Here is an 11,941-nt window from a genome sequence, read left to right on the forward strand (position 1 = left end):
ATAAGGTTTTTTAACTGCCTTCCAACGAATATCAGGAAAGAGAGAAATTTTGTAGTCTTTTAAAAAACCATATTGTCCTTAATTTTGAGAATAGAACCATATAGCATTGAAGAATTTTTTTCAGCATGTTACAGATTGAGATGAATATGTTTGTTACCTATATATTGTGTTTTTAGATTAGTTCAAATTTTGAATGTGACGTATTTTCTTTTCATTTGTATCTTTGTTGAGCTGCAGTGATGTGAAAATAAAGTTATCTATATATCTATCTATCTAGTGAATCAAACGTCACACCACGATAGAGTAGACCAAATATTATCGAATGACACCAACATTAGTTCAACGAAAATGCACCGTTTCCAAAATAATCAGAATTTTATTAAAATACCTAAAGTTGTCGATTTTCGAAATATTTTTCTTGATCACAGGGCCAGTTTATGAAGAAGGATATCGATTTTAAATTATATTGAACTAAGATGGCATTTATGCCTCCTTTGGGTCCTTCATTTATTGTAAATTTTTGAGGAATTTTGGTCAATAAACTAAACTGAACTAAGTTTATTGTTTTATCTCCCCTTATTGAAATTATTTCAAGTAGTTGATCAATAACCTAAGTAAATCTAAATTAAAACAATTGTTTTTTTACATGATTTTCATTACTCAAGATAAACCCCCTCTATAGGGGTGATAATATGGGAAAAAAACGCTATCCTTCCACAAATTGGCCTTGTGATTGAAAATCAGCAACTTTAGGTTAGGTTTATTTCAGAAACGGTACATTTTCGCTCAACTAATGTTGGTGCCATTCAATATTTGATCTACTCTATCGTGGTATGACGTTTGATTCACTAGTTTTTGGACACCCTGTATACCTACCTATTATTTTAAAGTCTTAAGTTTTGATATTCAATTGTTTTTACTACTTAGAAGTATGAGGATTTAAGATTAGTTACCTAATCTTTTCGAACACAAGATATCACCCCCCGTCTTCCAGTTTTTTTAATTTAAACATTACGTACCATGAAAAATACCAAAAAAAAGAATCAAACGCTTGAAACTAAGTTTGACGAAAGTTTTGTAATATGAAAGTGTTCTTCATATTTTCTCTCATAATGCGACGTTTTCGATTAATTTGATGTTGAAAAATTGAAAAGTATCTGTGAATTTTTAAAAATTGGGTACTTTGGCTGATTACAACTCTTTTTAGAAGATATACAGATGTGTCACCAGTAAACTAATAACCCAAATTGAGTTATTAGATCACCTATCTCCTTATGAAAATTCAAAATTACTAAATCTATTCATCAGGGTCGAATCGAAAAAAATGATATGGGAAAAGAGCGTTTTTTTAACTCAAGAATCTACTTATGAAATTATTGTACGAGTTAAAGACTTACCCTGTATAGATTTAAAAAAATATGGAAAACTGCAAATTTCACACAATTCAACTATTCATTTTAGGCCTTAAATTGTTTCAAAAAAATTAAGAGTACCTATCCACTAATCCAAGAGGCAAAAAAAGTTTAGGGCATACCGTTTGAGTCAAATAGAAAAGAATATGATAAATATTGAAGAATTAGATTTCATTGAAATGATTCCTTTTCTTCGACGAAACTTACATCTTAGAAGAGTTCCGGTATGTTCCATTTTTGAATTTTACGCGATAAAATAATAAAAATGATTTGTGACGAAAACGAAAATACAAAAATTAGATGAAATAAAACTCAATTTTTCTAGAAAAATATCAGTATGCGCTTTTAACTGAAGAAATAGATATTGTAATATCTATTATCAAATATAGAATAACAACATTTGAAATCGAAAAGTAGTCAGATTTCCAAATTGTGCGCAAGGGGGCGGTCCCAACCCCAGGTAGAAGCATGATGCCATTGGTCAGAAACGACGAAATTAGGTAGAAAGGTAGAAACGGTAGCGTGCTATATAACCTAGCAGTCATTTTTCGGTCAGTCAGTTGAGTTAACCTTAATGGTGTTAAGATTGTTTAGACTGTTTGAATACTCGCAAGTTTTCGAATATTATAAACGAACTTTAAGGTGATATTACAGTGTTGTGATTGATGATTGATGAATTTTCAAGTTATGGATGTAAGTAATTCTTTTTTTTTATCTCTAGTCAGTTGGTTGCTATTCAATAATTTGTTTGTTGTTCAGATTTTCTGTTTCAAACAGGTATGTGTTATTTTTTTATTCGAAAATGATCATGTACCTATATGGTAGTATCTCTAGAAGTTCAAAGATATTTTCAGCACTTTGAATATAACATTATATCAACTTCAATATCTGAAATGACATTAATATTAATTTTATTTTCAGAATATGCAGTTTTTAGATATAACAGGGTTGGAAGTGGACGAGATTCGTCACATAAATTCTTGTCTGTCCGATACCCCTCAAAGAATCTCCTTGCCTTGGACTCTCAAGAAGAAATCTCCCCAAAGTGAGTATTGTGATGTATTTCTCAATAATAATATCCTTGCAAATGTAGTCCAAGAAAGATTTGATGTAACTAGAAATTTAATAATCGACTTATTTTCAGAAAAATTACACAGAAAACCAAATGCAGCAGTCGAATGTAAGAAGCCATCAGACGTTGATGAAGAAACACTGATCTCATACGACAATGCTATATCTGTTGATACACCAACTTCTAAGACGGATCATTTCATTCCCACACAAGTTTCTACAACGGCTGACAAAGAAACAGTTCCCTCCAATGAAATTGCGGAAGAACTTCGCAATTCACCGAGTGCCCCAATATCGAACCTGATCGAAAGTAATACCGAAGTGATGCCTGTTAAAGTTGAAAATATTGTGGCAACATCCTCGAACAAGACTGAAGAAATGAAGAATAAGCCTGTGAAAGTCCAGACGTGTGATGTGAAAAAAAATGGAGTCAAATCAGATGTTAATGAACCTGTAAACGTATGGGCGAAGAAATCATGGACGAGTCTCTTCAAGAAAGAGGAACCCACGACAAATGGAGAGTTAGTGACTGAACGCAGTGATGAGAAATTTAAATCGTTGGACACTGTTGAAAAAAGCAGAACTATTGATCCAGCCACTCACAGACTAGCAGGTTAGTTGTTGAAGAGACTTTGATTAAATTTTTTGAGTAGAAAAACGTTTTAGGTTTTACATAGTCAGTTGTTTGATTTGAAGAATCAATTATTTTTGTTGTGATATCAATAAACTTTTTCTATATTTGTTACTCAACATTTCATTTTATTTCCAGAATTTCTATCGAACTTCGAAATTGATGGAAAAAGTGCTAATCTACAACCAAGAGGCTTAATCAATAGGAGCAATTATTGCTACATCAATTCGATTTTACAAGCCTTGCTGGCCTGCCCACCTTTATGCAATCTGCTGATAGGACTTTCGAAGAATTTGACGGAGAATGGACACGGCCTACCACCCATCATAAAGAACATGTAAGTTTTATAACAATCCTTCGCTTTGACAGCATCTAAATCAATTTGAAATCTTCCAGGTGCAAATTCATCAATAAATTCGAGAAGCTGCCCGATTCCTACCTAAACCGTATATCGAAAAGGAACAAGAAGAAACAGGGGAGTTTCGACTTCTCCTGCGGCGACTCGATCGAAGCCTCTTCGATCTACACCATCCTGAATGATACCAGAAGCGACTCGTTTCTTGTCGAGGGACGTCAAGAGGACGCTGAGGAATTTTTGGGTCTACTGCTGAACGGACTGAAGGACGAAATGATGAATGTAAGTAGTCGAAATTATTGATTAATCGCATGACTCTTGGTTAAACATGATGAACGAGAACACTTGACTCGGTTTCGCAATTTTTAATTAAGATATTTGTTGATACGCGTGTTTCCGGTTTCATATCATTAAACTCATGTTGAAATCGGAGATAGGCGGAAATTTAATTGATCGTTTACAATTGGTATACTTTGTTTTTGGGCTGAGGATATTTCTAGGATTTTTCAAACATCTAAACGTTTACCTTTATCACCTTTATGTACAATTTTTACATGATAGAAATCTACGAAGTGGTTGGGAGTTATACAGTGATTAGAGAAACCAGTTGTTGATTTAATCTGCAGAATAGATCTTTACCATTGGAAAATATTCATCTCAAATTCTTCTTATTGGTACATACGAGGATATATTGAAAAATTCTTAGTCTACTATAGAACCAAACAAAATTTCAATGTCAAAATATTTTATTAATCAACATACTCTCCTCTTAATTGGATATGCATTTATTACAAAGAACCTGCAACGTCTCTAGACCTTTCAAAAAGATGTTTCTTCTTGCTCTCAAAACCAGAACTCCACAGCTTTTATAACCTCCTCGTTGAAAGAAAATTTACGACCTTTAAAACGTTCTTTCTGTTGAGGAAAGAGATGATAGTCGGATGGAGCCAAATCTGGTGAATAAAGGGGGTGTTCTAGTAATTCAAACTCTTGATCACGGATTTTTTTCATGGCAACATTAGATTTGTGTGCAGGGACGTTGTCCTGCAAAAACAAAACACCTTTGGATAGCTTTCCGGGTTTTTTCTCCTCAATTTTTTCCCGTAGAATGGTCAGAAATGTCTAATAGTAATCTCCGGTTATAGTTCTACCCTTATCCAAAAAATCAAACATGGTTACTCCATGCCAATCCCAAAAAACTGAAACAAGAACTTTTCTTGCCGATTTTTGGACGATTTTGGGTCTTGAAGAACCAGAGTTTTGCCATTTCATCGATTTTTGCTTCGTTTTTGGATCGTAGAAATGTACCCAAATCTCATCCATAGTAACAATTAGGTTTAAGAATTCTACATCGTTTTCAAATCGAGCACAGATCGAACGCGATGCTTTTACCCTCGCACGCTTTAGGTCAACATTCAAACATTTGGGGATCCATTTTGCAGCAATTTTTCTCACGTCCAAATTGACGTAAACTATATGATGAACGCGTTCGCATGAAATATTCAGTGCTTCAGATATCCGTTTTAGCCTAATTCGACGGTCTGATAAAATCATGTCATGAACTGCATCGATATTCTCGGAGACTCACACATAAACTGTCTTTCCCGATCGGTCATTATCTTCAATGGAAAATTGACCTCTTTTGAAGCTTGCAGTCCAATTTTTCACGGTCGCATACGGAGGACATTGATCATCAAGGATATTAAGCATATCTTCGTAAATCTGCTTACCCCGTAACCATTTTAAATACACGTACTTGACGATGGCTCGATACTCAAATTTTTCGATTTTCACAATTTCGGTGGACATCTTCTTTCTTTTGATTTATTGCGTAACTCTGGTTTACTTTTTTGACTTCAAACTTCACACTGACACTTCTGATGAGTTATTTTGTTCGTTGCTATGGTAACGTAATAATTTTTTATGCATGGAACTGGTCTATGCTAACTAGATATCAATACATCCTCTTGTATCGACATCGATTCATTCACTCTTTTAATCTGAATATTTAACAAATACAAACTTCCTCTACCTCCAAAGTGAACTCAACTATAGTCTTTTAAAACTCCTCACAATTAAATTGCAGTTTAAATGAATGCTGAATTGAATTTTGAAAATGAAAATGATGAATTTAAGATCAATATTTTTTAATGGCAACAAATAGTTCAATTAAAATTGTGAAACTTAGTCAAGTATTTCCTTCTCTTCTTTTATTATTCGAATGTACGTGGTGTTTGGCATAAGTTCACATTATTACATTCAAAATATTATTGCTTGTCGTATCTCACAACTTTTTTTGTCCTTTCAGATAATCGAATCCTGCAAAACTGAGAACAAAATAGAAATGAATCACGACTCCGAAGACTGGAAACAAATGGGACCAAAGAACAAGCGTAACATCACGAGAAAGGTTCAATTCGACAAAACTCCAATCAGCGACATATTCGGCGGCCTCTTGTGCTCAAAGATCCACAAAACGGGAGATGAATCCACAGAAAACATACAGCCGTTCCTGACTCTTCAGCTGAACATCAGGACGGCCAAAACCATCACGGAAGCCCTGGAACAGCTGACGATAAAGAATCAACTTGAAGGAATAACTTCGGCCAAGACGAATCAAAAGGTGGAAGCGTGGCAGCAGGTGCTGATCGAGAAACTGCCGGCTGTTCTTGTCCTCCATCTGCAATGTTTCCGTTACAATGGGAACGGTTGCACGAAGATTATGAAGAAGGTGGAGTTCCCCATCGACCTCCAGGTTGATTCCAAGATCCTGTCGGGAAAACCTAGCAGTTCTTCAGAGAAACAGTACAAGCTTTTCGCTGTCGTTTACCATGAAGGTAAAGAGGCCAGCAAGGGACACTATGTGGCGGACGCGTTCCATTCTGGACATCATACTTGGTTGAGGTTTGACGATGCAAAAGTGAGGTCAGTGTCAGTGGAAAGTGTTTTGAAACCGCATGGAGGCAGAGTTCCTTATCTTTTATTTTATAAAAGAGGTGATATAGTTTAAGGTGTATAAATTGAACTATAGAATAATAAATTTGTACATATTAGCGAAAAGGATCGACTAAAATTGTTTTTTGTTATTTTATGAGTAATGTATTGTAAATCTGAAAAATTATAATTATATTTATGATGTTATGTAAATATATACTATATTTTAATAAACAGACTTTATAATATATTTCCTCAGTTTTATTGAGCAGAATTTCCCCGGAATGAACGATTGAAAAAAGCCTAAATTAGCAGTGAATGAAAAAAAAAACATAGACTAAAAGATAATCTATATATTAATAAAAGAGGATCTATGGTTTACTTCAAAATGCTTTATTTGTTGTGTTTATTATTGTAAGGGCAAGGTTTATACAGGGTGTCCCGTGAAGACCACGTCAAACTAAAACGGAAAGTAGATCAGAATGTACTCTACCTGATGTGAAAAAATCGTTCATATGAAAGTCTCACAGTTTTCGAGATATTTGATGTTTTATGAAAATGTTGAATTTTTTCACTTAAACTGCTTTCTCTCTTGCGGAAGCTACAATTAAATACTTTTCGTATCAGTTTTTTTCCGTAAATTTTGTTGAATGATTACTCCAATTCATGCAATGAAAAATACCACGAAATATTATACAGGGATTCTGGAAAAAAAAATTGAAATTCATGTTCTGAAGGAAGTGTTTTTTTGTGCTGAATTCTATCTGACGTGGTTTAAAAAAAAGACACTAGACCTTTTCTGCATATTACGTTGAAATGTTGCCTATTCTGTGAGGATTCCGAAAAGGTAAAATACAGGTGATAACCTTCGTCACGAAAAAAGATATTTGAATGTTTATCGAGAATGGAACATTTCTATGAAAAACTGCTTTTCTCACCTTTTCCATAAATACTTTAATTTTGCACTTCCTGCTGAAAATAATCAATCAACAAATCAACAAAATGTTATTAAGATGCTAATTCACTGAATGAGTTTTATTATTTCTTTTTCTTTGCCTAAAGAACTCTCGAACATCGATATGATGTGATGCGATTCAATGATTCACCAGACTTAAATCCTCTGGAATTTTTTACTGGGGTTTTTTGAAAAAAGGAAATTTATTCGAATCCCATAAGAGATGAAGCACACCGCATTCGTATTTCAGCAGCCAAAATAGCGGGGAGAAGTTTGTATGGTTTTAAAAAAGGTATTTCTCAATAGATGATGGGCATGTATTAGCGAAGGGGTGGTCATTTTGAGCATTTGCTCTCATAAGAATCCTGAATTTTTATTATTGATATTTTTATGAAGTTTCTTCACAATAGATTTGTTGATGTTGAAGGTCCTGTGCGTTATTATTATTATATCATTGCAATTAAAGAAAAAAACAGAATAATTTCATTTTATAAGTAATTTAGGGACTAACTGACATTTTTCAAGCGAATCATTCAATATGTTACAGCAGAATCTGCAAAATGAAAGAATTTGTGGAAAAGGTGACAAAATCAGTTTTTCACAGAAATGCTCCATTCTCGATAAACATTCAAATATCTTTTTTCGTGACGAAGGTTATCACCCGTATTTTACCTTTTCGGAATCCTCACAAAATGGGCAACTTTTCAACGTAATATGCAGAAAAGGTCTAGTGTCTTTTTTTTATACCACGTCAGATAGAATTCAGCACAAAAAAACACTTCCTTCAGAACATGAATTTTGATTTTTTTTTTCAGAATCCCTGTATAATATTTTGTGGTATTTTTCATTGCATGAATTGAGGTAATCATTCAACAAAATTTACGGAAAAAAAACTGATTCGAAAAGTATTTAATTGTAGCTTCCGCAAGAGAGAAAGCATTTTAAGTGAAAAAATTCGACATTTTCATAAAACATCAAATATCTCGAAAACTGTGAAACTTTCATATGAACGATTTTTTCACATCAGTTAGAGCACATTCTGATCTACTTTTCGTTTTCGTTTGACGTGGTCTTTACGGGACACCCTGTATAACAAATTATTCCCAAAAAAAATTGTAGAGTACAGAAAAAAAGGCATTCCTTTTTCTTACGACCAATCGAGCAATCATAGAGTACTTATAGGTTTTCATATGCCACATTGTCATACAATCACGATGAGTTAGTTATTATTATCTACCCTAGAAATAATTTAAATGGCAAAACTAGGTTTGCCGGGTTAGCTAGTCTATATATAATAATAAAAGAGGGTCTATGATTTACTTCAAAATGCTTTATTGTTCAAACGATCGCACCAAATTGGACAATTCTTTATTTGTTGTGTTTATTATTGTTAGGGCAAGGTTTATATAACTAAATATTCTGAAAAAAAATTGTACAGAACAGAAAAAAAGGCATTCCTTTTTCTTACGACCAATCGAGCAATCATAGAGTACTTATAGGTTTTCGTATGCCACATTGTCACACAATCACGATGAGTTAGTTATTATTATCTACCCTAGAAATAATTTAAATGGCAAAACAAGGTTTGCCGGGTCAGCTAGTATGTAATAAACTCCTTAGCCTTCTAATGACCAAGAATTGCGAAAGTTTAAAACTGGAAAAGGAATAAAACTATCGTAAATAGCATATTTCTCAAGAAAATTATCATGAGTTTTCTCTCTCATCAAGAAAATGAATAGTGACAAAAAATTTTATTATCTCATGAATAATGAATATTTTTCTATTATCCATTGTGTTTCATATGTTGGAGGACTTCGAATTGAATCTTAGTGAATATCTTGAATAGAAATGGACAACAAACTTTTGGGAAAAACATTCCCTGTGATTTATTATTGAAAAAGACCCGAAATATTTGAGTTAAAAACTGTTTTTTCTGAAAATCTCAATTTTAATGAAAGTTTACTCTACATTGACTGTATAACTTTTTTTTTATATTCTCTCGGGAAGGTTTTGAACGAAACAAGACACATTAAATGGAAGTAAAATTCAGGATTTCACCGAATCTTATGTGGAAGAAGAGAAATGAACCATTTTCAAAATACTGAAATGCTGATTTAAAACTTTCGTTCTCCACCGTGGAAAAATGCTGTGTTGCTCTGATGAGGCCAAATGAGGTCGAAACCATGGTCAGCATCTGCTTTTCTTCGGTGGAGCGTACTCCATTTGGGGCCTTGACGATGGCAAATTGGCTAGCTCAATTCAGATCGTAACACTTGTCGATATTCATATCGTCGGGTGGTATGCATCTGAATTTATCCTCAATAATGTTTAAGTTCACCCATATTAACTTTCTTGACCGAAATATTGGGAAATGAATTAAGACTCTTTTATCTGTATAATCCGTTCATTGAAATTTCTTAGAAAATGGGTAGGTAGGTAATAGTTCCGATTAACGGCGGTAAAGGGATACAAACCCTTCGGAGAATGACCATTTTCAAAAGGGATGTGGTGTAATTATGAATATCGATAAGAAATAGAATTCAGAAAAATAATAAAACGTTAAGTCTGAAAAGACATGCTTTTCAAAAGAAATGAGTTATGGAACAATATTGTTTGATTTTATGAAGGGCAAAAGGGTTCCTTCAGAGAAATCGATAATGAAGATGTTAAGCTTACGAGTAATATAGGTACCTGAATAAACTGTTCAATTACGTATCCTTCAGATTAGTTGACTGTTCAAAATCATTTTTCATGATATAATATACAGGGTGTCCAAAAACTATTCGTTAAATATAGAAACGACAACAAAACTAGGAGAATAAACTCTGTAATCTATCCAAGTCATAGATTACCTATGACCTAAAAAACTGCATTTTATTGCTCAATAAGGTTTTTTAACTGAATTCCAACGAATATCCGGAAAGAGAGAAATTTTGTAGTCTTTTAAAAAACCATATTGTCCTTAATTTTGAGAATAGAACCATATAGCATTGAAGAATTTTTTTCAGCATGTTACAGATTGAGATGAATATGTTTGTTACCTATATATTGTGTTTTTAGATTAGTTCAAATTTTGAATGTGACGTATTTTCTTTTCATTTGTATCTTTGTTGAGCTGCAGTGATGTGAAAATAAAGTTATCTATATATCTATCTATCTAGTGAATCAAACGTCACACCACGATAGAGTAGACCAAATATTATCGAATGACACCAACATTAGTTCAACGAAAATGCACCGTTTCTAAAATAATCAGAATTTTATTAAAATACCTAAAGTTGTCGATTTTCGAAATATTTTTCTTGATCACAGGGCCAGTTTATGAAGAAGGATATCGATTTTAAATTATATTGAACTAAGATGGCATTTATGCCTCCTTTGGGTCCTTCATTTATTGTAAATTTTTGAGGAATTTTGGTCAATAAACTAAACTGAACTAAGTTTATTGTTTTATCTCCCCTTATTGAAATTATTTCAAGTAGTTGATCAATAACCTAAGTAGATCTAAATTAAAACAATTGTTTTTTTTACATGATTTTCATTACTCAAGATAAACCCCCTCTATAGGGGTGATAATATGGGAAAAAAACGCTATCCTTCCACAAATTGGCCTTGTGATTGAAAATCAGCAACTTTAGGTTAGGTTTATTTCAGAAACGGTACATTTTCGCTCAACTAATGTTGGTGCCATTCAATATTTGATCTACTCTATCGTGGTATGACGTTTGATTCACTAGTTTTTGGACACCCTGTATACCTACTTATTATTTTAAAGTCTTAAGTTTTGATATTCAATTGTTTTTACTACTTAGAAGTATGAGGATTTAAGATTAGTTACCTAATCTTTTCGAACACAAGATATCACCCCCCGTCTTCCAGTTTTTTTAATTTAAACATTACGTACCATGAAAAATACCAAAAAAAAGAATCAAACGCTTGAAACTAAGTTTGACGAAAGTTTTGTAATATGAAAGTGTTCTTCATATTTTCTCTCATAATGCGACGTTTTCGATTAATTTGATGTTGAAAAATTGAAAAGTATCTGTGAATTTTTAAAAATTGGGTACTTTGGCTGATTACAACTCTTTTTAGAAGATATACAGATGTGTCACCAGTAAACTAATAACCCAAATTGAGTTATTAGATCACCTATCTCCTTATGAAAATTCAAAATTACTAAATCTATTCATCAGGGTCGAATCGAAAAAAATGATATGGGAAAAGAGCGTTTTTTTAACTCAAGAATCTACTTATGAAATTATTGTACGAGTTAAAGACTTACCCTGTATAGATTTAAAAAAATATGGAAAACTGCAAATTTCACACAATTCAACTATTCATTTTAGGCCTTAAATTGTTTCAAAAAAATTAAGAGTACCTATCCACTAATCCAACAGGCAAAAAAAGTTTAGGGCATACCGTTTGAGTCAAATAGAAAAGAATATGATAAATATTGAAGAATTAGATTTCATTGAAATGATTCCTTTTCTTCGACGAAACTTACATCTTAGAAGAGTTCCGGTATGTTCCATTTTTGAATTTTACGCGATAAAATAATAAAAATGATTTGTGACGAAAACGAA

The 11,941-nt window shown here is 32.9% G+C and overlaps 1 protein-coding gene across 1 annotated transcript; it reads left to right on the top strand.

The window, feature by feature from the left end:
• Positions 1-1,600: 1,600 nt before the first annotated feature.
• Positions 1,601-6,479, top strand: LOC123317792 (ubiquitin carboxyl-terminal hydrolase 10-like). The gene is made up of 6 exons (XM_044904402.1): positions 1,601-2,105; positions 2,334-2,457; positions 2,557-3,096; positions 3,253-3,451; positions 3,511-3,751; positions 5,778-6,479. Exons 1-6 carry the CDS (start codon positions 2,085-2,087, stop codon positions 6,477-6,479), a joined length of 1,827 nt encoding a protein of 608 aa, XP_044760337.1. The 5' UTR covers positions 1,601-2,084.
• The last annotated feature ends 5,462 nt before the right edge of the window (positions 6,480-11,941 follow it).

The sequence above is a fragment of the Coccinella septempunctata genome, chromosome 7, assembly GCF_907165205.1.
Source record: "Coccinella septempunctata chromosome 7, icCocSept1.1, whole genome shotgun sequence".
Classification (NCBI taxonomy): Eukaryota; Metazoa; Arthropoda; class Insecta; order Coleoptera; family Coccinellidae; genus Coccinella; species Coccinella septempunctata.